This window comes from Atheta coriaria, unplaced genomic scaffold, assembly GCF_025399875.1.
Source record: "Atheta coriaria isolate IRGN ID8LTWV9N9 unplaced genomic scaffold, Caltech_Dcor_3.1 hic_scaffold_7_pilon, whole genome shotgun sequence".
NCBI classification, from domain to species: domain Eukaryota; kingdom Metazoa; phylum Arthropoda; class Insecta; order Coleoptera; family Staphylinidae; genus Dalotia; species Dalotia coriaria.
The window spans coordinates 137002-163860 of NW_027045449.1; the positions used below are offsets into that span (position 1 = coordinate 137002).

The 26859-nt window shown below is 39.4% G+C and overlaps 1 protein-coding gene and 1 long non-coding RNA gene across 15 annotated transcripts in view; both read left to right on the plus strand.

The window, feature by feature from the left end:
• The window catches only part of DIP2 (disco-interacting protein 2), an 87060-nt gene that overhangs the window by 42831 nt on the left and 17370 nt on the right, over positions 1 to 26859 (plus strand). For 4 of the 14 annotated variants that reach the window (XM_065307887.1, XM_065307888.1, XM_065307889.1 and 1 more), the window contains exon 2: positions 2448 to 4281. The exons of 6 other annotated variants lie outside the window; for them this stretch is intronic. In XM_065307887.1, the coding sequence (XP_065163959.1) occupies positions 2556 to 4281 (1726 nt within the window). In that variant the 5' untranslated portion in view covers positions 2448 to 2555. Of the gene's footprint in view, positions 1 to 2447; positions 4282 to 8757; positions 8934 to 18149; positions 18862 to 24699; positions 25079 to 26859 lie in introns of those variants that run through there. 4 more of the 14 variants (XM_065307893.1, XM_065307897.1, XM_065307891.1 and 1 more) reach the window with 3 other exon arrangements.
• LOC135796029 (uncharacterized) lies at positions 10682 to 17035 on the plus strand. The gene is made up of 2 exons (XR_010549216.1): positions 10682 to 10717; positions 16488 to 17035. It is a non-coding gene; the product is annotated as an uncharacterized lncRNA (long non-coding RNA).

Consider the following 26859-nt stretch of genomic DNA (forward strand, 5'->3'; position numbering starts at 1 on the left):
TGTATAAATTCCGGATGTTTTCCACGCGTGCTGCGTAAATTCTCGTTTACAAGCAACAATAAAGTGGAAAATTATCACGATAATCGCAATAAAACGGCGATTAACATGCTACGAATGTAAATTTCACTTTATACACAAGTACACTTTATTGTTAGTTGTTCAAGAAAATACGAAAATATATTTGAGCAATAAATTATGCAAATCTATGCGTTTTGTTCGCTCGGCTTATCGAAACAGATTATTCGGAAAGAGAAAAAAATCACAGTACTACCGACTGCCACCACAGCTAATACCATATTAATGATTCGCCGGCATTTAAAATACGCATGCAAACAGCTGAAGCTAAGCAAGGATTCAAGTTGAAGTGGAAATGCGTTTAGCTTGCATGCGAGTATTAATGCACAAAGCATTCGTGAGAGGCGTTTAAAAACGCTCTTCAAACGATCGTGTGCCAGCTGGGACGGCGACTACTTTACTCCGTCTTCTTGGTTTTGCAAAAAAAAAAAAAAAATTAACGCGGCTTCTTCATAAAATACAAATTGAAGGATTAACAGCGAAATATTTTTCGGAATATTGAGAAAGTTTTTCTCTTAGTGCACAATTCACCTGCCATTGTCGTGTCGCACGATTCCGATCGTGTAGCTCGTAGCGTGTCGAGCACGATTCGATTCCTGCGCCGCTGTTGTTGGTCCTGCAGTGTGTGCATTATGACTCGATGCGGTTGTTGCTGCGCGTGCAACGGCATTATCATCTCTCGACTCCACACACACACATACATATCTTGTACGGTACGGTAATGCCCGTCGGTGCGCTCTAATGTTGCGTTAATAAATCGAAGTGGCAGTAGTGGAGCGGCACCGAATAGCTGTAACCGACGACGACGACTCCGCGACTGTCGAATCGCTTGCCTAAGAGGTTCAAAAGCTTTGTTCCATCTGCAAGCTCGGCAATACCGCTGCGTTGTGTTGTAGGACACGCTGGCTACAACTGGAGTAGTGTAAGGAAGTTGTGATCTCTTATTGTTGGCCGCCATCTCGTGCAAACGTGTTTCGGAAATTGTGAATTGTGCTTTTGGTGATTAGGCCAAAACAGAGGTGGATTTATTTTATTTTTAACCCACAGGGCCGTATTTAAAGAAAAATTATTTTGTTTTTGATAAATAAACAGATTACTCTTAAAGTTTTATTTGTAGAAAATAAGATTTTAATATTGCACGCAATCCATCACGTAATCCTGATGATGTGATGATCAATCATATCCAACCGGATGGTGGCAGCGCGCTTCTAACAGCAAACTTTTACGCTAGCACCGATCGAGAATTAGAAGAAACGCAATCAATTACTATTATGATCGCCGAAAGAGATTTCTCTATCTCGCTGGTGCTGGTTGTTTGATTGCAGCCTGAATTTGTGATTTATTCGCGTTGATAAAACAGGAAGACGTCGGAGTTGATCCGTATCGTCTTCTGTTTTGCATCGAACACACGCCACGAGCGTGCAAATAAATGCATATTTTACGGCCTCATCGTGCGCTGCGCACTGAGGATGAGATTTCCGCGTAAATTGTGTAAAGTTGATCGGTTGGTTAAGTAAATGCGCATTCACTGATTCATTCGCTTATTTTACGCTTGGAACCTGCGCGCTGGGATTACATATCTCTCGCGCGCTGAAGAAGTGAGGAAAAAAGAATACAACAACATGGCGCGCAACATTGCGGAAATTTGCATTGGACAAAACAAACACCTAAATCAAAGGTGCTTGACTTGATCCGCGGAAAGCGCAACATACACTTACACACAGACTCACAGAGACAGGTTGAAGGTTGGAGCGTAGAACGGCATTAAATATTTGATTTTCCACGCGCGCGCTTCTTTCGAGGAGCGGTCGTATAAACAAAGCAAAGTTCACGCGTGTCAGAGGTCCGGCAGGTCCTCCTCTCATCTACTCTCATCCAAGTCTATTTATAGCGAATCATAACTGTTTGGGCGTGAAAATTAAAAAAGGGAAATCGTAGCTCTCTGAGCGTAAGTAATTAGTGAAAAACTGTAAGCATTCATATACTGTTAGTATATTACATAATGCTACTAAAGATGAGAAAGCAAGGTGTGGCTAGAACTCTATCGGTGCGCCGCGCTCATTAGTGCAACATTCGCGCAGCTGTAATTATATTCGACTCGGTTGCAGCAGCGCACCTGGAAGACTAGTAAAGTTTTTTAATTGACACCCTCAAGCGAAGACTTGATTTAATAATGTAACGTTTACGCGTCCGCGAGGTGGGGCTCATACACACACGCATCGTCGCCGAGATAAAATAAGGAAGAAATTTAATTTAAGCGCAAAGCGTTTTATATGCAGATTTACCAGAATCCATAAAAGGACACACGCGCGCACATAAAATGCTTATCAAAATAACGTCTCTCGTCTCTTCTGTCTTCTCATCGCGTTTAGGTGCGTTATAAAAGTGCCGGCCGTGATGCGGCCGCTGCAGCACAGCGAGTGCAGCAGCAGGAGCCGACGCTGGCAATAAAAAAGGATTAAACAACCCCTGGAATTGCGATGCGCCCGATAACCTTTGAGAATCTGCGCCGCCTCGTCGGGGGCGGCAAGAAGAAAAAGGACAAGGAGTCGTCCTTTAAGCGCAGCGACTCGTTTAAGCGCATTTCGATCCGGAAGAGTTATCTGGACCGAGGCAAGAAGAAACATCAGCAGTTACAGACGCAGTCGCAGACGCCCAGCCAAAAGTTGGAGGCGGCTACACAGACAATAGAGGAGATTACTGCTGACGAAGTGGTGGTGCCATGTCGACAGAGCAAGAGTACACAGGTCGAAATTAACGTAAATCCTGCATCTGCAGGACGCGGAAAGAAAACAGACTCGAATAGTCGTGAAGGACCTGGACAAAGTGTGATTGCCTATGGGCAATGGTTGAAAGGTATTAGGAAAGATGACTCCTCAGGTGGTGTCACCCATTCAACGGGGGCCAAAGGTGCTGAGAGGACAGTCATTTATGTACCGGCTTCCGATGAGATCAAACTTCCTGCACCACCTGTTATAAGACAGTTGTCTTCTTCGCCTGTCCTGAGGAAAAAGACGACGAAAACTTCGCCATTGCTCCAACGTAAGGAGAGTAATGATTCTGCAGTTGAGATGTTTCCATGGGGTGATTATGTTGATGTGAAGAAATCTCCTATTATTAGAAAGCGGGAACGTCAGAGGACTTTCTCACCTCCTCCATTGATTCCCCATCCTGATTCTGGTACAGAAGAACTCTGTTCGCTTTCGATCAGTTTGGGTAGGATTTGGATGGATGCTCCTCAGGCCATGGCTCCGAGGAGTTTGGAAATGCCTAGATCTTCTGCTACTGCTATAGGTGCTCATAATTCATTGGATAGTGCTTTGAAGGACCTGAGAGATGATCCCATAGTGATTAATAGGTTGCAGAAAAGACCTGGTCCACCAGTTGGGAGGACCTTGTCTTCTACTAGTAATACTACAGCTAGTACCGGGTTATTTTCCAGTAAAGATTCTGGATTCTCCTTTAGTATATCAATCCCTAAGTTGTCTGATGATAGCATTGTATCCAGAGGGTTCTTTAGAAAAAAGCGACCCAAACCTAAGTTATCCGTAAGTAGAGATGGTTACTTCAAAAGGACCAGTGGAGCTGCTCTCATAGTAGACTCCAAGAGAAGTTCTTTAAGCAGGCGTAGTACCCGCAGTAGTTATCGCAAACGCAAAACATCCCTGCGTAGAAAATCTAAAACCGGAAGTTGTTCCAAAAGTGAAATGTATCAGGTAGTGGTCAGTCGACCTCCACGGTGTTTGAAATCCCTGAAACTAGATCCGATGATCTTCGTCCCACCTGAAAAGCGTAAAGTCTCAAAAGTCTCCTCTGTGAAGCGTAAGCAATCGTTTAAAGTGCAAATGCGCGAGGTGCGTCACTTCAACCTGCCGGGACCACCGCCGGAGGAGGATTTCCTCTCGGAGGGGCTGTACGAAAGCCTTCCGGATGATATCGGCGAGTTTTCCGAGGACGCTTGTTCGCGGGTGTCGTTGGGATCGATCGGCAGCGACTACGACGGCGATGATAACGATAACGAATTGAGCTCGTCAGAGGCAGAGCACAGTCAGCGGCCGTACGTGCCTCCCGGGCGGTCGCCGGTGCCGAGGAGGCGGCAGGTGCGCCGCCGGAAGTCGACACTTCAGCACAAAAAGAGCATCACGTACAATGTTAAACCTACGATCATCAGGGCGCCGTCCACGTTAAAGAAGACGAAAAAAACTGGTAAGCTTTCAGAATAAAAAATTTATACTCCTGGTATGTAAGAGCTATAGAATAAGAGAAATTAAGTTCTCACGCGTTTGACTTTTGAGAGTTGATCTAATCTCATGGCTAACCAATTTGTTAGTGAAAGTAAAGCTCAATGCGGATACGTATTGATTTCGTGCGCGGCTCTTTAATATTATTTTAGTTTCGGTGGTTTTTTTGTGTCTCTAGAGTGTGTTTGTAGAAGAGTTACAGTTATGGCCGTCGCTGTGGAGGCAATAACTGTGGCCTAGCCTTATCGACACCGCCATATCTCTTCTTCTCGCGGCACGGAAACTTTTCTTGTCGTCGTCGATCGCATTACTTATGCAACGTCGCGGTCGCGGCGGTGTTTCGAAAGACCGATGCAGCATCACATGCAAAGTTACTGTTAGTCGACGCTCTGGGCCAAATGCATCCGAGACCTACAAGTAAAACTAGTTCTATGCACAACTGGCCTCCAGTTGTTGCCAGAGATTAATATTTTACCGGCGACAATGTCAACACGGCAGCAAAATTAATTATTTTTATTGCACTGCGAGTAATTTATATGCTACTAGCTTTAACCCGCGAATATCTAAAAGAATGAAGTTGCTTCCGTACGCGTCTGTAGTCACAGAAGAAGTAACAATGAAGTAGAATGGCGGGAAGTTTAAAATGGCTGAAAGTATAGTCTATGGAAGTATAGTGTACAGTCTCCATAGTGTAGTCAATTGGATTTGATGTTGACGTAGCTGTCGGTAATACAGTGTGATAATACAGTGTGATGGTACTATAGTACTTAGGTTTGAGCTTTATTGCTGGAATGCTAGATGGCGTTAAAGTAGTCAAATAGCCAGATGCAGAGGTATTATTGGCTAAACAATTTCTTTATTTTATTTAAAAAATATTTTTTTTATTAACTAAAAAGTAGCCTATAACCATTCGGGGACCACTAAGAATATGTGTACAAATTTTCATGATGATCGGTTAAGTAGTTTTTGCGTGAAAGTGTAACAAACATCAGGACTTTCGCATTTATAATATTAGTAGGGATTATTGAACGTTTTTGGTTAAGAGATGAAGTCGAAGATGGATGTGTGTTGTGTGTGCTAACCAGGCGGTCTGCTGGAAATCACGACCACGGCGTGTCTGGTTACCTCGGCGCAATAATAAGCATCACGATCTTTGCGGGTGGCGCAACATTGCGCGCGCTCATTGACACACACATTCTTCAAAATCCAATCCGCAGCAACGAGACAATGCATTGCTGCATGCTTTTATTCGTCTTATTACCGCTCGGCACTAATCAAGCATGTCCGAAATTTGGATGGAATTTAATTTGAGTACAGTGCCATCTGTGGGTTTATAATGCGTTGTCGTGTGAATAATGCGTTATTATTCACGCACAAGTTTGTTAATTATCAAGCAAGCAAAGGGGATGGTTAAATTCTCGCGAGTAATTTTCCGCGCCGGAGTTTTGTTCCGCTTTACTCACTCGAGGATATTTGTTTCTTGCCGACAACAACCACCCAAACAAAGTTGATGTTGATCTTTCCGTTTTCTTCGCTCGATTGTCTAACAGGGGTTGGAATTAAATTTTACCCTCCCACGCACATGGAAATTTAATTCAATTAATTTGATTTTTTTTTTTTCGTTTCAAGTCTTTTTCTCTTAACTTAATTTTAATACTTTTTAATAAAACTTGCTCGGCCGACTTTTGCCTGCTTGATTATTTTAGTTTTACGACTTGGAACACGCTCTTGCGCCCTCCGACCAAACGCGAATTAACTTCTCAACTTCCACTCTTTGCTCCAAGCCGGCCGAAAACAAATACCCTAGTTTTATCAACTCAACTCTCTCTCTGAGTTGACTTCGCTTTTTTGTGTGCTGTTGTTGGTGTTTGACGAGGTTTTCGGGGGTGTTGTTGGCGCATAAAAATGAGAAATTAAACGCGACTCGAAGCGCGCGCTTAATTACCATGCCGACACTCGAAAGTAGAAACAATTTTAACAACTTTGCATTGTTTGGCTGCCGAGCAGCGTTAAAAATTGCGCGCGCGGAAATTTACGACTTTTCGAAAAATTTCGTTTATTTCCAGAAATAAACCACATACAAAAGTTCAAATATTTTAGATTTAAAATTTTAATTTTAATTAATTTAATATAGTTTCGATTAATCTAAACACTTTTAAACGGCAATTAATTTCTGCTCCAAATACATAAATTAACAAAAACACTTTTTTCAAGACGAAAGAATGCGAATAAATTCAGTTTGGTTTCGTTTTCATCGTTTATTCGCTGCATAGTTTCGTCGAGCGCTTGTTTTTTTAATTAATCGACCCATTTAAAAACAATTTGTTCAACTGCAGACATTGAAAAGAATGAAATTCCTTTAAATTACCAACTGGAACAACAATTAAGCATTGTTTAAATTAAACATTGTTTATTTATATCACATTTACATCGGGCGATTAATAAAATAATCAGCAACAATCTGCGCCATCGTGATAATGACAACCAACGACAAACGCAATCAAAAAGCAATTAAATCCGAGATGACCTGAAACTCAAATTACCCCTGTACAAATTCTGACTTTGATATGATGGAAGCAGATAAAAGGTAAATGCTGTAGGTTTTGCACAGCAACCCTCTCCGAATGAGATTAGCCACTATATCCGCCACATCCCATCAGTGCGCATCGAATTATCCGACTTAATGCTTGGCCACACTCGCATTGCATTGCGTTACGTGACACCGGGGACAAAATATCACAATCACAGCTTATGCGCTTATCCCTGTTTATCCATCTCCAGTAGTATATTATTTAGTGCGGTCAGTATATATTTTTTAATTTCACAACAATATTTTCAGCTCGGGTGAATTTTTATTGGATTTAATTTGATTACCATGGATGGATGAAAAAACGAAAAAATCTGCATTAATAGAGGATAAATTCGCCGCGCGCGAATAAAAGTTATGATTTATGTCCGGTTTTTGTTTGCAGCTAGAATTATTATCATTATAACAAACGTGTTTTCGTCGAATCATGAACAACTTTGGTTTTAGTTGTTTGTAAAAGTGTTAAGTGGACAATGACTCGGCTGCATGCGCGCACGATTACATTACACATAACAATTTGAGTAGCCACAAGGTACATATATCTACATCCTTCTCGCAACGGCGGTGGTGTTACTCGTATATCGGCAGAAAACGCATTGCGACCTTCACGCGTCAAGTTCGATGACCGCTCGCCGGTCGAAAACTAAAGGAATCGATCACGGCTCGATGATGATCTTCACCGGCGAGTTTCGGGCGGCGGTGCATGTCATCATAATCTCGAGATGTCATTTTTAAAAGTTTAGCGATTAAGCGCGATGAATGCGCAGTTTAAGTCGTGAAATGAACCGCTAGCCTGCCGGCCGTTATCTTGTCGGTTCGGTGTGTCATTGTGCGAAATAATTAACATTGTGACAATTGACAGGCGGCGACATTAAATTTTAATAATTAATATTTTTTCAGATGTACCGTATTCGGGTTTTTATTACGAAGGTGACGTTTTGACGTGTGTAATCTTGGCGAATCCGTAAACGCGCAGCAGTAAAATTTCCGAGATACGTTTTTCTAAAGATTTACGAGTATCGTTTTACGACGCCGAGGACGTGCGAACGTCGGAGCAGTCACCATGAATGTCCTATCGATTATTTTCACATCGAAAAATTAAAAATTAAAAATTTTATTATTTTTTTCGTTTTTAAACTTGCAAACTATTTTATACACCCTGTATGTTATATTTTTGCGACATGCAGTAGTCTATGTTATTCTCCAAGGTCCAAAATATCTCCACACCAAAATTTATCAAAATTGATTGGGTGGTTTTTGCGTGAATGCGACACAAACATACACAATATAATATCTTGTTTGCATTTTTTCAATTTTGATTCGTGCTTGACTTAAATTTATTATTTCATTAGGCTGGGATTATTGTATTTTTTTTCCGTATAGCAGATGTCGCGTCGCAATGTCGTTAGTTGCATGCGTACGATTTCCGATCGAGATTCGTTTTTGATTGCGCCTGCGACTGGGACGATCGCATTTTTCAAAACGATAAACGCTCCGAACGCACTAGAACAAAATGGTAGCTTTCGGATGTGTATCGCGCGAGTGAAACGAGAAAGAACTCATTAAATCTAGATTTTATTCCCACGCTCTCGTGTGCGCTACCATTCAATACCAATTTTACTAACAAGCCTTACAGGCGCAGCGAAACACTCGTTACGAATTTGAATAGGAAATGTTTGATGTTTGCTTTTTGACAATCCGAGCAGAAATAATATTAATATGTCCATCAATTACGACAGTTGTTAATTACAATTATTGCTTGTTAAGTTGTAATTGCCTGTCGAATCAATTTTTATTTCTTGTTGATGTTATTGTTGACATGCGATTTGAATGTTGTCTAGCTGGAAGGTCATTGTGCAAGCGGCGAAGTAATCTTTCAGGTCGAGCGATAACAGCGGCGATTGTTCGATTTGCTGCTACGATGCTAGACATTCACTCAGTCGGTGTAAGTTTATTGTCGTGAACGGGTCGGTTAAATTCTAGTGTTGTGCAAAAATTATTCAACGAAATAGAATAGAGAAAAAAAAAAGGTAAATATTATGCATTATTGTTTGGCTATTTGTTCGCCAAGTTTGAGTTGGTTGGGTGTTTAATTAATATTCATTAGTGATTGTGTGCTCTTTGTGCACCGTAAATAATTACAAAGCCGTAAAGTGTAAAGATGTAATTAATATGCGGATATTAGTTAAGTTAACCTACGTGAGAGATTCGAACGCAGCGCCGTTGATGCTATTAGTCCTTAGACCCTTTAATGTCTTCTGCTATTAATTCTCGCATTTATTGCGCATAGTGCCGTTGGAGGACATTAACAGCGCGACGTGTGAGTTTTACAATCATTACGTATATAATATTTAATATTATAGAATCATTCCTGGGAAATTATGACGTTGGAAATTTGTTTGGGTCACAGCCAAATGGATGTGTGACTAAATTTCATGGGTTTTTTAAGTATTGCGCGTAGTATGATTCCCCCACTACTTTTTGCGGGTACTATGCAGGCTTAAAAGGGCAGCGCGCAGTGCGTAACGCGTTCAGTCGTACTTGAGCCTCAGTTCTGACTGAAAAAAGTCAATCCCCACCTCTTTGTACTGCGCGCCCTCTGGTGTCGTTATTATAAACTATAATATCCTATTTCCCTATAAAAATATTTATAAATGTATGATTCTTAAAATCACATTTGGCCCTGGTCCAAATGGACGTGTGACTTGTATTTCTCACTTCACGTAATCAAATAAAGTCGCAGCGCGTAGTAATATACATAAACATAACAATGTTAGGAATTTATATTTTTATTCCAGTTGAACATGACTTTTTTCCGGTTAGTTCGTGTTGGAATATGTAAAATTTCGTCTTTGTGGCGTGCGCGTTCGAGAATGCGAAACGACTTGAAGCGTTTGATCGAGTTTACAATTTTCTGACGACGCATACCAAGTGATAAGTGACAAGTGACAAATCAAAACAATTCAACACATTGGGTAATAAAAAAGAAAAATGTTGGCGTTTAGTTAAAATGTGTGTTAATTGCGACAAGTTTCAGTTTAGTTTTAGCAGAGCGCTGGAGCGAAGAGTGTTTCATTTATCAGTCTTGTTCGTTGCACATTCGCATTGCGACGCGTGTTGTGTTTGGTGCTTAGCTTGGTTTTTTTGTATTGCGCGAATAGTCGCGTGTGAAACTTGCGCTACAACGACGAACACTCCCTGTGTGTTGTGTACTCGTAGCAATGTCGAACAAGCCGGCGCGCATAGTGACGAGACATTGCGCGGAAAACAAAACTCAGCGGAGCGAGAACGCGGCCTGTGTACAAATGTTGGCGACACCTAATGTTTTACGCATTTTTACAAATCGCGACATGCCGACATGTCTCATTAAGTGTATTCAAGTCGAAAAATCAATGTAAACTGAAAAGTTTTGTTTTAATTTTTGCTGTTTTTCTGTTGTTGTAAATGACTTTACTTCCACTCGCGTTTGTTTTCCCATTTGGGAAAAGCATAAGACGCTAAGTAAATATGAGCATACGCCGACGACATGCATGTCAGAGAGAAGTCTTGCGCTCCATTTGCTGCAATGACTGCACTTGGGTTTTAATGCATACACACACACACACACACGCATGCGATGTGCATTAAGACGTCTAACTTAATAGGAAGCGGCGCGACGTCAAGTTGCGTCGAAGTAAATTGATGCCGGAAGAGGAAAACTTAATGAAACATAAATAAAATATCAAATTTTAATCAGGTTTTAATGAAAACTAATTTATTAATTTTTTTTCTGTTTCAGGTGAGTGCGAATTTAATTTTCGAAAATTTACAAACCGTAAGTACATAGCATAGACACTTTTAAACTAGATAAAATATTGAGCACATTAAATTTCAACTTCAAACACATACCTATCTCTTGGTATTTCGGTATTCCGGTATCCCGATATCCAGATATGCGCGCTAGCGTTATGTGTAATGCACGATAATGGCAGGGCATTAACGAATACAACATCTGTTTGCCCAATATACACGAATATGATGCACACACACACACACACACACGCGGGTATATTGTATTGTATATATCGACGGAATTTAATCAGAGCGTGAACAAGGGATGAGGATTAGAGATGCGCGCACGTCGCGTCGCCGGGAATATGCTCACTTTTCACCAACACACCGACGAGACAATAAACACATGCACGTGTGAGGAGAGTTTAGCGGATGAGGATGCGAAAGAGGCAGCCGGATGGCGGTGTGTAAGTAGAAGTAATGCTTTTCGATCTCGATGAGAAATGAATTCAACGTGTGCGCGCACGTAATGCGATGCGATTATAGAAAATGTGCAAGTGTTTTCGTTTTTTTTTTCTTTTTATGCCGTATGTTTGAATTCTATAATCCCGAAATGAATTTCAACATTATGAAAAGTTTTCTTAATCCACTTGTGAATTGTAGGAGTATGAGTGTGAGTAAAATGTGTTTTCGTGCGCGTATGTGGGATTGTGTAAAAAGCGTTGATTGGGTCGCTGATCTATCGGTAACTCTGTTTGCGCAAGTTTGTTTGCATTCGAAATTAGCACCTTTTCGCAGCGCGCCGCACTTAATCTAGTCGCGCGCCGCCACCGGATCATCCTCGTTGACACGCACACCTCACACCGCCTGCAGCGATCAATACTGGGCAAAAACATTTGCAAAATTTACAAACTAAAGTGTAGATTCTTTATAAGAACGAAATTTGTATAACTTGGTTGGTTTATATTAATTTCTTTGGGTAAAAACGAAAAATATTTTCATTTCCAGCAATTATGAGGTAGAATATTTTTTTAAAGACATGACATCGATGGTAACATTTGATATATTGTTGTAATTATGATCCCAATATCCCGGAAAATTGCAATGCAAATTTCTATAACTTAAGCACGATTTTTCAGCTAATTTGTTGGGGTGCACGTTGCGTTACTAGAAAATCATTTAAACATAACACAAGTTAATATAACTGAGCGACACGGAATTCATATTTAGACTTCAGGAAATATTTACTGGCATTTTTACTAGAGTAATTTAGTTTATAACCAGTTAACAAATGATTAAACAGATGTCAATCTGCGAAGACTCACAATATTTGATTATTTTTTGATCCTCGATGTAGCGTCATGTCGTTATAAAGAGGCTACACTGTAAATTTCTTCCTCTCTGGTTTATTTTTTATTCATACATTTGATTTATCGCATACGTCTGATCAGTTTATAGATAAAGAATAAAATAAAAGCGTTGTGCAAACGTGAACATCTCTCGTGTTGATTTTCATTTCGCGTTCACTTTGCTGTCTTGTTTGCTCTTGTTCTCGCGCGTTCGCCGACCGATTGAATTCAATTATATAATAACTCGGGTGTAATTGCAAAAAAGATTGGAATCAGGAACGCGCGGAAATTCTCAACTCTTCACTCTTCACTCTTTACGCCTATTCTCATCGGGTCCATCAGCGTTGTTTGCCTAACAAACCAAATTGAATTACGAGTATTTTTACACAAACCCGCATTAAATATATGGACGTACTCGTATCTACACAGTGAGCAATGATCCTGACAGTTCCACAATCGCCACGTGACGATGACGCTGCACTTGCAACTTTAATGCACTTGCCAAGTGCCGACCCCGTTAAATTTGTAGTGAGTAAGCGCGCAAGTCAACAACAAGAAGCTGGGGCCTTCGTAATGACCTATCCATTGTACCGTAGAACACTATAGTACCACTCTGTGTTGTCTGTGTTTGTCTGTGTGGGTTTATGTGCTTGGTTTACGTCTTGCTTCCTCCCTTTCCCGCCTGCGAGTGTTTTGGTACCAGTAGTTACCACGGCCTTGGGTTGGGTATATTTGGTCCTTCCTGGGTTGACGTTGCTTTGTTTTGGGATTTGCGTCGTCGTGGTCGTCGCGGTCGTGGATCAACCTACGCCCGATGTTAACGACGTTGAGCCAAACCACCGCGAACGGTGAATCGGGTCATGCGAATGTTTGTGTGTTGCTGATGCGGCTCGATGGTCTGTGGGATAAATTTTGTTGCTCCTCCCGAAAGACATAAATTAACTTTGTTTGCATACGAATCCCATACTTTTTAGACCCAAATAAAAGGTTTCAGAATGAATAATCTAACATTTGCGTAAATATTTTTAATTGCGATCCGAATTGTCAGCCTTCGTTAAACGCCTCATCAGTTCAGCTATTTATCCTCATTCTTCTTCGCATACTTGAAAAACTTTCACCGGTTTTAATATTCTCGAACAAGCGAATTGCTACTTTATCCCATCGAGGAGAAAAAGGACGAATAGAACACGAGGGGTGATATCCTTAAGGACTTTCTTAATTAACATTGCTAGGCACTTTCGGGGTCGAGGAGATTGCGAGTTTTGAAGCGGCGACGTGCGATCGATTATTAAATTAAAATTTCAACTACTGTTCAATTATTCGATTAGGGTTTGGCTTTCGCGGAGGGTGAAATTTCAGTCTTGTGAGAAAATTAAATTCACAAAGGATTTTATGAACAAAGGAGGAGTTATTATTTTTTTCTGTTGTAGTGTTTGAATTGCTTTGTTTTGTAAAATGTAAAATTTAATGTTTTCCACTTGTTTGGAATTTAATGCCGACATGAAATTTAGTTGTGCATACATGCGCCCCGAAATGTAGAAATATTATTGGCGTTTAAACAACCGCGAGAGCAAAATATGCATGCATTAGCCAGCCGTCTGGGTGGATTATGGTGTCGTTTGCAGCGCGCCGAGCGCAAACTTGGAAAATAAAAGTTTGCGCTCGCGCTGCGCGAGGCTTATTAAAACAAAAACCATGCTGGAGCGCTGAAATCGCGAGCGAAAACACATTATTCGCCACTAGTGTGCCGAAAAGTTTACGGCTTTAATGGCATGCGTCAAACATGCCGCTGAAATTCGCTCACGTTGCACATTTTTGCGCAAAAACATTTAAATTCCATTCTCGGTTCATCAAAAAAATACCTACAATAATTGATTTTTTCTACTTCCACTATTAAAACACCTGTTTTTCTACGGTTTCGAGACACAAAAAGTGGTCATTTAATCACGGACTGCCGGGTTCGTGGTTAAAGTACTTTAGTCACGGTTTTAGTCACGGGGTGGATTCAATAATTGATTCTTTCTACTTCCACCTTCAAAACGCCAGTTTTTCCACGGTTTTTAGACACAAAGAGTGGTACTTTAAACACGGTCGTGACTAAAATATTTTAGTCACTGTTTTTAGTCCCGGGGTGGATACAATAATTGATTTTTTTACTTTCACTTTTATAGTGCTAGTTTTTCCATTGTTTTTAAACACGAAAAGTACTATTTTTAACACTGATGGCCACGACCGTGACTAAAGTACTCTAATTTTGAAGATTTATAAAAAAATATAGTGAAAGTAGAAAAAATAAAGTTGTTAAACACTCGATTGATTAAACACTCGCTACACTCGTGACTAAAACTCCCGTTTAGCCACTGGATACTTAATTGTCTATTTTAATATTGCTTTCCAAAAATACGAGTTTAGTAGTTTTTATCTCCTACGAGTAAAACAAGTTCTTTTATTAACTCTAACTGGATAACAGCCAGCCACTTTAAAATTCAAATTAAATCCGCCATCCCTCGCTCTGATATGATAATATTTCAAAAGTGAGTTTTCTCTCGTAAACTTCGCCCCGCATGAAAGTTGAGGAAATTCGCGCACGATATGACTATCAGTCGATTTCCGTGTGTGCGAGGGTGACTTTACTGCATATAATAGTTTATGGACTTTACGGCTTCGAACTCGACGTGCATTACGCCAGTCAATTGGAAAACTCAACACTAAATCCACCCGGGGTATTCATATCAATAAACCTCGACGTGCCGGACATAAACACAAGCTAATTATGAAATATTTACGAGCGTCGATTCCTTGAAAATTTCCGGATATTTTCCAGCGTCTAGGTGTTGGTTATCATTGGTTATCTAGCAGTTTGTAGAGAGGTAATTAGTGCCTGCCCGAGTTGTTGTAGTCATTGTATCATTGCGCCGTCCATTACGCTGTCATTTCTGATTAAGGTGGCTTTGGTGGTTGTGGCGGAGGCGTGCTTCTCTGTGCGCACATAATTAGCAATACTAATATTTCACGTTAATGCGCACATTTGCGGTCGCCGGCAACTATACCGCGCGTGCGAGTGGAATTACGCGCAATGTGAGAGGGTTTCCTGGATGGGGAAACGCAAAAAGCAAAAAGCGAAAGCAAAACGACACTTTCCCCTCCCTCCCTATTACCCTGCTACCCTGCACTAACACTAGGGACGTATAAACGTTGCTAATTTTGTAATTTAATAGCGATAAAAATAAAGTGTTGCTTGTTAGCGACGATAAATGAAATTATTTTATTTTATGGTGGAGGCGCCGCTGGAAATAATTTATTTAGCGCTGTAATTGAATGAAATTGATATCAATTGTCGTGAAATATGTAACATTCACTTGAGTTGGTTTGATTTAGTATTTTTTCCGCGCGTTTTCTGCCGCATTAGCTCGGATTTTCTATATAATGATGATTTATGACTTCCGGCCTGATTGCGTGGGGGGTCGTTTTAGCGATAAAAGCGTTTTCGATCAAGTAATCGAAGCTGTAACAACACCGACGCATTAATATTGCTTTAGCCGACGCGCCGAAATAAAATCTTGTTAGCTACTTACACAAAATAGTTCGGATAAGCAAGTTAATTAATTTAAAATTCACTGACAGCGTAGATTAACTGAAAAATCAACTCGAAATGCAACGTATATTAATTAACATAGCCCTTTGTAACCAACCCATGGGGAGAGGTTTGATTCCGCGTTGTGTGTTTAATCAGAAAACTGTTTGCAAGTTTCCGAGTGTTTCTCTTATCTTGCTCCGGCGCGGAAAAGTTTCCGAGGCGCGCAAAGTTTAAAGAGTTGAAAAATGAAGCCAATTATTTAGTTGAAATATGGCAGGTCGACTTAATTAAGGTGAGAGTCGCTTCCGGCTCGGTTAGCGGCCGTCCGTGCACTCACACGCAGACCGGAAAACATTTTTGCGCGAATGAGATAGCGTCGGCGAAGAATTTTAATCATGGATATAGTTTGAAGTGCACGCCCGGCTAACTAAAAGATACTACCACTAGCACTAGTAGCTGTAGAGGGGTGGATGGGCGGATCGATTCCGAATTATCCCGGATGTATCCCTCCTGAACATTCTCGGCGCGCGTCTTGCGATGCGCTTCAATTTCGCTCGTGGATACCTCCAGGGAGCCACTGGCCATCTACGTTTTGTTGCAACTATGGACATTGTAAACCGGAAAACCGGAAGTGTAATTTTATAAGTTTAAAATTTACATGTGTATAATTTTTGTTGGAACCGGAAAACCGGAAGTTGGTTGCACTTGTGGTGATAAATTATAGAAATTGAACACCCTGTATATAAATTTGAGCAGTGAGCACGTGCGCGGTGTCATTACAACGAAACTAATTTCATTTGCGCGCCCTGCGTCTTCCAAGATTGCGAAACGCAAACTGCAAACAGCGAGTGATTTATATTAATTATTGTTTCTCTTTATTGTTGCAGGTGAGTGGAAGTTTCAGACCTTCTCTACAAGTTACCGCCACTTAGGGGGCAGCCGAGGCAGTCAAGTTTGCTTCACCTAATTGCTTATTAGCTTTCAAAACAGAAATTCAGCGCTAAATTTTAGTTTTGCGCACATAATTCACTTCTTTTTTCGTGTGTACTCTTGGAAACGTCTGGTGGTGAATTTATTTCGCGATCGCTTTAAAGCCCGAAACAATTCAATTTGTCACATGCGATTTCCGCCATAAATTTCCGGCGTGACACACACACCGGCACCACCAGCAGCGATTCGCGTCCTTGATTTTTCTCGTTTTGCGCAAAACCTGCCTGAATTTATATCTTAGTCTCATATTAGACGTTTTGTATCGTTAAAACGTCAAAACGTGAAAATGAATACGGAAAAAATCGACGCCATGAATAAATCATCGTCGCGTGGCTGGCGGTTTTTGTTTTAATATAAATTTTAAAAATTGATTTATTCTCCACATGCGGAATAAAATAACTTGTTTGTTGTACGGGCGCAAGATGGTGATAAATAATTAATCGTACGCTTTATTTTTACGAGCTGGCGCTGCTCTCGTTTTTATTCGTCTCCGGCTCTTTTGCTACATTTTAGCAAGTACAAGCATGTACTAGTTTTCTAGTCGAGTAAAACTGACTGTTTTACGGCTTTCCTCGGCCGTTTCGCCGCGCTAATAAATAATGATAAGTAAACGAATTTCCTCGGCACGCGGCGCATTCTTTGTGAGCACTCTATTTGGGGGCTTTAATTAATTTTTGCATATCGCCAAGAGTCGACGAGCGGCGCTGTTTGGCGAAGCGTGAGGGGAGAATGTATTGTTTTCCGGCTCTGAAGTGAGCAAGTCGGCCGGAAATGCGGAAATATTTTAGCTTGTTTATTGTTGTTAATATTTTTAAATTAATTTATAGTGCAGTACAGTTATTCTTCAGAATATCAAGTGCGTAGTTGCGTATCATCAAAGTTTTATTAGGGAAAATTGTTAAAAATGGTTGAAAATTGGAAAAAATATTAAGAAAAAATTAATAATTTTGTGTTTTTCGTCGAAATTTTTAATTTTTTGCTAGAAATACTTGGTTTATCGTGTTAAAAGTATAAAAAAAAACTTAATCAAATAATTTATTTGATTGTTTATTAAGTATTTGACAAATATTAAACACAATATTCGTCGGAAAAACCTAAAAAAGTTGAAAAATGAAGAAAAAATTAATAATTTTGTGTTTTTCGGCGAAATTTTTAATTTTTTGGTAGAAATACTAATTTTATTGCATTAAAAGTATTAAAAAAACTTAATCAAATGATTTATTTGATTGTTTATTAAGTATTTGACAAATATTTTTATTTTTTAAACACAAAATTCGTCGGAAAAATCGAAAAAAGTTAAAAAATGAAGAAAAATTTAATAATTTCATGTTTAACTTCGAAAATTTCAATTTTTTTGGATAGAAATACTCATTTTACCTGTCTTGTTGTATCAAATATCACCGGAAAACTAGTTTTTAATACAAAATACGTTTTACATTGTTAACTTGTTAAACATATATAGTTTAGCAGTGGGTGCAGATGTAGTTACCTGCGCTCTCGCAGAGTGCGCAGCATTTTCCCACCCTGCGGCTAGGCCGTCGTCGGCGGCGGCCGCGGCGTCGCGCCGCTCAGTCGTGGCCCCGCGATCGTCCGGCCGCGTCGCGACGCGTGTTCACCACACACCGACCGACGATGACACATGCTCGTCGGCGGGCGCAATTATCGCCAACACTCTGCCGAGCCGCGCACCACTCCAGTCGGTGTCGATCGCGGCCGCGCGGCGAACGTCTCTTTACACGCGACAAACTTTAATCAACAACCAAGTTTTAAAACCAAAATTCGCACCCCCACCAACATAACATGTCAAGTTACATAAAATTCTTGTTAAAATCTAGTGATATATAAATATATATAAATAAATATATAATCTATTATTATTATAATTATATATTAGTGTTGAGAGAAACTTTAAAGAGAGTTTTTATTACAAATAATAAATAATTTAATGTTGTTGATGAACATCACTATATCTAATTAATACGAGTATTATAAACGTGTTGTTTTGATTTCGGCGTGAGTTTAACGTTGATTTGCCAAGTGCCAAGTTAATACGGTTGGACGAGCAGGAGGCGGTGGAGGCAGAGGTGTAGCAGAAGAATAAAACACAAAGCAAGCATTCTAAAATTAATATTAGAATTGTCAAGTTCGTCGCAGGCAGCTTGATACATTCGTTCGTAAGCGCATAACGCATATACATAACGCACATCCACGTCTATTACACACTAAAATATTCGTCGAGCAGCTGGGATTCGGTATTCGAGTGAGTTCAAGGTACTTTAACTTTAGAAGCGAGTCATTGAGGCAGGCGTCTTTCAGCGGGCGCAGTTTACGAACAAATGTCAAAACAACGAGATGGGTTGTGTGTGTGTCGTGGGTTATGAAACGTATCAGGCTGATCATTTGTATAAATAGTATAAATTTCAAGTAAATTTGAATATTTTGGGAGCAAATCAATTCAATAAATTAGGATTTAATTCGTGTTGAAGCAGGTTTTGGAAATGAAATGTTTTTTGACTCTAAAGTGAGCAAAAATACAGAATTATTTTGGTTTGTTTATTGTTTTTAATTTTTTTTTTTTAATAATTTGTAGTATAGCAGAATTATTCTTCAGTAAATATTCTTTTTACCAGACTAAAGGTATTAAGAAACTAATAATCTAATAAATAATGAAATAATTTCGTTTAAAAAAATCCTTTTTTTTCAGTTTTTGTTATTTTTAAACATAAATTTGCTCGTTTTTTTTTGATTATTGTATCAAATATCACTGGAAAAGTAGTTTTTAACTTTGGTTACCTACGCAGTTGAGTCTAATAAAGCTTTAATCAAGGATAATTGATCAAAAAATGCAAAAAACTTTGAAAAAATAACAAAAAACCAAAAAATTTCATGTTTCACAGCGCAAATTTTCATATTTTTCATAGTAATATTATTTTTATTAGATTAAAATTAATAAAAAATTTAATCACATAAATTATTTGATTGTTTTTAACATTTTTCAAAATTTAAATATTTTGGTAACAAATTACCACAATAAATTAGAATTACCTTCGCGTAGTTCTCACAAATCACAAACTTTACGAAAACTTTCGAAATAATATTTCAAGCGATTATAACTTCGATCCGAATGAAAATTTACGCTTAATTGTTTTCACTGTGGCAGTATAAATCGTTCCTCTCGCAAAAAGCGTGAATTAATATTTATTTTCCATATGAATTCGCTATATTTGCACGTGCAGCGAGCTTCGCTGCTATTGTTTTTCCCAGAGTAAACAATTCGTTATTATCTCTCTTCATGCAGACGCAACAAAAATTTGGTTGAATTTGTGGTGGAATTTTGAGCGTATCACTTTAATAAATTTTATTTCCTTGCGAAAATATATATAGTGGTATTTATTAATATAATGTTTTTATATGAAACAAGTTTTCCATCAATAGTTGGTGATAGTTTGACCTATTTTTTTCGCACCCTTTGCGCAAAAACTAGCAAATTTAAGGAAGACAAGTCAACGTCGAGTTGCTTGCCTAGCGCTATTGATTCAAACTTTTCCGCGAAAGCTTTTTCTCGCCTTTTGTGCTGCGCTTGCTTGTTTGATTTTTTTCTGTAACCGAATCCTTGACGTCTCGAAAGACTTAATAGAAATTCCAGCCATCAAGTTAAACTTTAATTGCAGTTGCGAATTTTTCATCGAACTTGCTTGTTTTAAGGCGAATAATAAATTCAAGAAATAAACTTTTAAAACTTTTAAGTGCGATAATAAATATTTTCTTAATTCCTGCTTTGAAATCCTTGAGATTATTGAAATTGGTGACCTTTCTCGCACTTTAAACAGCCGTGTGAGATTACACGATTAACATTTTAAGAAATGTTTAGAAACATTTTCGGTGTTATTGGCGGCGTCTTGTGTTTTTTTTATTCTCCAGCCACGTTCGACGCTTATTGCTCGTGGTGCGCGTGCTCGCATTACACGATGAATTATTTATAAGCAGAAATTTTGCGGTTTCCTGCACAAATAGTGTCGAGGGATACGCCGGTGCGGAGAATAGGAAAAAAGGTGCTTTTCCGGGCAAGCTGGCAAACACATATAATACCCCACCAGCAGTAGCAGCGGTTCGTTTTATTTTTTCGTCCTGGCTTCGACCTGCGTCAAAACGCGTTTCCGGCGAGCCTGCTGGATACACTGCCATTGTGTATCGCGCACAGGACACAGGACTTTGCCAACGAATGAATGTGTTTTAGAAAATTTATAAACGCGCTGCGCGCATCGAACAAAGCGATAATAGTAGTTATAAATTGCGTCAGAAAAGGTTCAAAAAGGACTAAATCTAAATATATGAGGTGAAAACCTCACTCTTCGGGTGGGTAAGCCTTACGAATGGACGTTGTGAGTTTTGTCGGATTTCTCATTCTTTACAGGATGAGGACGCTATTATTTCAGTAAGATTTATTTCTTAGTCGCGGCTTGACTTTATGTTTTAAGTTTTCACGCGCAACTTTGTGCAACTATTAAAATATGAAGTTGATTTATTAATATATATGAAAATAAATGAATCCATCACAATTTTTAGAGGAATTTATAATGCACGCTATGAAAGTGGTTTTTTTTCGAGCTGTGCTTATAGTGAACTTTACATTAATCTATTAGAGCTTCGCGTGGAGCGTGAAGTAGGCGTTTCGACGTGCGTCTCTTCATACCTTTGCATGCGCCGTCAATGCCGGTGTAAATTGTTCGCGGGTTCGATGAAGATTAATGAACAATGGCGCGTCGGGGAGCGTGTAACGCACAGAGCATATATTGTCACGTCTTGTAACTTTACTTTACTTAGACTAACAGCTTGGAGTTATATTCGGAGTGAATTATTAAGAAAAATTGAAAAATTTTTGATTTTAGGCAAAAAAAAATTAAAATTTTCAAGTTTTTGAATTTATATTGCGTGTAAAACGAAGATTTAATATTTTAATACAACGTCTTGTTTAATAATCGACCGTTTTGTACATTTACCGTCTTCATCAGTATCACGCAAGACGTTGATCGTACGCATGGGAAATGCGTACCCCCGCATTAATTAATCAACTTTAATAAATAACAATGGGCTCGCAGGCTGGAAAATTAAATTAATTACAAATTGCACTTTTATAGAGTCACACACAATCTTTAGATTTTGCCACTCTGCGTAATTAATATTAATTGAGTTTGAAAATGATTAATTGATTAAATTTACTAGCTAATATTAAAAAACATGCCTCGATTATTATTTTTTTATGGTTTGAAGTGGTTGATGCAGGATTATCCTGATGCAGAGTATAATAACCATCTCATTGGTTATTATCCTTCTGTATTGTTCGCCACTTCCCCGCCGGGCGCTGTGCTTGTGTACCGCAAGCGTTTGATATACCAATTTCAAGGACTGCATGCGCTCCAACATCAGAGATATCCGGCATTGTGTAATAACAAAACGGTTGACTAATATCCTCCGATATTGTCGACAGCAGCGAGGATGCACGACGCTATCAGTTCTATTAACTGCAGGATTCTCTGAATAGTATGGTACAACTATTGTTTCGAGGGAAATTTTAATGAAATTGCACGGAATTTATTTTTCGGTGGTAATTAACGTGTCAGGAATTCCGGAATGCTATAAAAACTCAGTCGGGGATGGTGGAAAAGGTTGTGAGTGTCAGCAGATGCGGAAATAAAAACTAATGCGATTCTTGATTGGTATTGAAGGAAATGTGCTTAGAATTATTTTCGTATATTAAGTATCAAGTGGGTTAACTGAAGTTTTAGTCACGAGTTTGATTAAGAATGAGTGTGGCGAGTGTTTAATCAATCGAATGTTTATCAATGTTTTGCTACGTGATGCAAGCTCCACTCCGTGACTAAAGCTAGTGATTAAAGTACTTTAGTCACGACCATCTTTAAAGTATAACTTTGTGTGTCGTAAACTTGAAAAAAACTGACGTTTTAAAAAAATAGAAAAAACAATTTATGCGGTTTTGCCCATTTTGCCTATTAACCGAGTTCTGGCGCGCACTTGATATTTGGAGTTAATAGAGTATTCAAATGTCGGTATCTATTTATATCACTCGAGTGACATGCCTCTTTAGAGCCCGCCATTCCGCTCGGTTAGTGCACGCCGGCGCGCATCAACATGACAACATGATCACATTGTTCAGTTCAAAAAGGTCAGAGCGTAAATTTTCGACAATTTCAAACCGCCGCGCATTCACAAGACGAGTAGTAGTTCTCTGCGCTTGCTAGAAAAGCCAATCTAATTTCGTGCGGATTTATCGATTGTGGCCGAATAAAGCGTGTGAAAATTTCGCGCGGACTCACGTTTCGGCAAGTCGTTCGACTGGAAAATCTTCAAAAACCTTTCCGGGTGCGCGCCGTGTCCGATAAAGGATAATTCTTATGGTGACCGACCGTAACTTGAAGCTTACACTCCGAAATTATTGCACAAAGCGTAAAAGCTTTCGGCCAGGAGAGCTTTCCGCCGACTTCATATCTAGCTAATTTACTTTTTCAATTACACACATGCCCGAATTCAATTTACACATAGGTGTAATAGGTGAATGTGTGTTTGTGTAAAAGATTTTATTCACGTTCGAATTCTTGAGTTATATACTCGTATAGTGCGCTGATATTACGATTTCCTGTTTTGTGCCGCGCTGCGAGCAATAAAATGTCTTGGGCGCGCGCGTTGTTTCACATCAGTGTCAATCGATTGCGCTTTGATTAAACAAGTAACGCGCGTGGCATTTATTATGAAAGCGTGTTTACCCGCTGCTAAATTTACGCTCGCACGCCGCTCGCGAGTTGCGAAACGAAATCGAAATCGAAATCCGTAAACGAGCACAACTGTAGCTGGTTTGGGGGAGGAAGAGCAAACAGAAATGTAGCACACGAGCTAAACGTAAACGAAAAGTGCGCGAATGTGAGAAGTGAATGATTGCATTCCAAATTTTGTTTTGTGTTGAAGTACAACAGCGGGAGACAAAAATTTAAGTTTTTTGTCTTGCATTTCTATAAAAATGCTAGTTTTTTAAAAGTTGTATACTCATTCGATGGAGAATTAATTGCTCTTTAATATGGTATCTTCAGAAATGCTGTGCATTTAATATTTTCGGAGATATTTCAGTTTTAGTGAAATCAGGTTTTTGCATTTGTGAATGTGAGAAGTGAATGGATTGCATTCCAAATTTTGTTTTGTATTGAAGCACAACAACGCGACTCAAAAATATTAAAGATTTTTGTGTTGCATTTTTATAAAAATACAAGTTTTTGAAAACTTGTATACTCATACGATGGAGAATTAATTGCTCTTTAATATGGTATTTTCAGAAATGCTGTACATTTAATATTTTCCGAGATATTTCAGTTTCAGTTTTGGTGAAATCAGGTTTTTGCATTTTATTCAAAAACTATTGGATAAAAGCGCATCAAAATAAATACTGTGATAGATTACGAACTAATGCATATTTTCACCAAATTTCAAAGTTTTGCTTTGTTTGGTTTCAAAGATAAACACCTTTTCTTTTTCTCGTCAAAAACGGTAATGTGCAATATTTAGTTTAACAGATATTTGCAATTTTCTAAAACAAAACGCAACAGATGCTTCTCTGGAACTAATTTTAAGTGAGCTATTGATTGGTTTTCTTGTTTCTACAAAAAATGCTAACGAAAATCAACTGTTTATGTCTTTAAACACATTTCAAAACCTTCTATTAACTAGAAATGTTCTAAAAATAGAAATAAATGTCTCTGGTAATTTGTTTTGTTTTTGGTATGCGGTATGCATTTCCCCATTGCATCGATTTATCATGATTTATTTATATGCGACACACACATCCGAAGCTCGCGAAGAACGCGCCGCGTGCGTCTGCTGAAAGATACCGGAAGGTAAAGCCTCGACTCGCAGAGACCTACAATAACTAAATGTTGACTGATCGCTTTTCGACGCGCCGCCGGTATCGGGTGTGATTTTTCGCCGCTGAAATTCTCCCGCAGTAAATGCATTACCCATCAGCGCGAATCAATCATACCCAACCGACGGCGAGCGACGACGGCTTGAATTTCGCTGGATAAATCAAAAGATCACATTTTGCAGATTTACGAATGGAATTACCCCGGAGAGAGAAAATGGAGTACAAAACACAAACGAAACGAAACCAAAATTATAATCTAAACAAATTCTAAGACAACGTATATATACCTATGTAATAAATTTTTACGAAAATTGTTATTTATTGAGTGATAAAACAGTGTTGAGTGTTTGGAGAAGAGAAAAGTTGGAAGAAGTGGAAGTGTTTACAGTTTCGATGTCTGAAGTGTGTTAGCGATGGAAAGTCTTGAGGAGGTCGCAGATCGCGCCGAAGCTGAACGCCAGCAGAGCTTGCGCGATCTTGAACAACTGTACGAGTGGCTGCAACAGTTTGAGGACCCGCCGCCGGCGCCCCGACCGCCGCCCCCACATCAATTCAGAAATGGTATAGAAAAAAATCCCATTGTGCGAGTAAATTTTCGGTTGCGATAATATTATTAATTTGCCAACGAAATTTGTTATTAATTGCGTTTGGTGTCGGGGTTTCGAAAACAGCGATTTCGCGCGGATGTAATTATCGACGCGCTAATTGATAATCAAATCATATACGCGCGTACGCTTATATTCACTGATCGATGCCACCAACAGGCGTTTCCATTTTCTATAAAGCATATAAACCATGTTTTGTGTTGCGTTGGATGATGATAATTAATTTGTGGTGTTATTTTTTTGTTTCAGGTGAGTTGGACCAAAGGGGCAGAGTTTTACCTATCAACGAATTGTTCAATCAGGTTTTTACTCGTACTGTGCACAAAGCAATTGAGAACTATTTTTATTTTACAAAAATGAAAATTTTTCATTTTCCAATAGTTGACAATAGATTTTCGGGAATTGGGGAATAATATCACATTGTTTATATACGCTTCAGTGGATAATACATAGTATTATTTTTGGTCCGTCAGTCACTGTCAGAAATAATCAAAATAAAACAAAATGACATTCTGGGAAGCAAATTGTATTCGCGTGTGATTTTCGCGAATATTCGGACATATTCAATGTCATCTAGTCGTAGGCTGTTTATATCATTCCCGGAAAACAGCTTTCAAGTGCAATTATCTCCGGGACACCGGAAAACCGGGACAGTAAATCGTTAGCGAGCGTTCTTGGCATTGCGGCGTGTATTATTCATCGCGTCAAGCTCCGCGCAGGAAAAACGATGCGGCCGGCAGCAGGACGAAGGTTGAGAGGTTGGAGTCGCATGGGTTGATGGAGGTGGGGGTTGGTAACGAGCGCGGGCAGTTAATGGAATTTTCGGGTCGGCGATAAATTTTTAAACAACATCGACACGTTCTGCGCGCCGTGCACAGGTTGAACGAACTTGTGCTGTGCGCGCAGCCAGGATAACGAATTTCCACGTAATGTGGTGCATCTTTAAATTTCCGGGAAGCACGAGAAGCTTCTAGTGGTTGGGGTATTTATTTCGCTGATATCGTTTTCGGGGAATTTTAAGATTTTTTTTTTGTAAAAATCAAAGTGTTAGTGTGAGCTTTCCGTGGGGATTTCGGGATAATCCTGGATATCACAATTTTCGAGATAAAGAAATGAAAGCTTGCTATTTTTGCTTTTTCGTAAATATTGCCAGGTGTATAGGCCAACCAGTCGGCATTTGTATTTTCTACCCTTGGGCGAGCAGCAAGCCGAGCTTTAACTAGACTCATCCACGTGTATCCGGCCGCCGCCGCCTCCGATGATAACAAACCACATTCAATTTAGTTTACACAAAAGCCGCGAAAATGGGTCAGGCAGCGCGCGCGGAGTGTTTTTGTTTTTTAAAAAATAATTTTTCTCCGCTGACACGGCACAAAATTTGCGTTTTCTAAATAAAAAAAAAAGTAAAGTTTAAAATTTGATCTTTTTCTTTTTCATAGTGTTATAGTGAAAGTACCCTTGTGCACTAAGTTAAATTCCATGTTTTCGTGTGCTCAGTGAGCGTATTGCTGGTTCTCCACCGCAAGAAAGCGACCTGCGCCCCACCGGAATTAACACGTCGCAGGCCGAGGTCCTTAATGATTCTAATACGTTTATAATTATAGAAACCCGTAATTACGAAGTAGTAAATCCTTCATAATTGTAAGCCACCACGCATACGCCTCGTAAAACTTACCCGCGACTTCTTCACCGAAACGAGAAGCAAAGGACCAAAGTGAGCGCTGTTGAAGTAAAGCT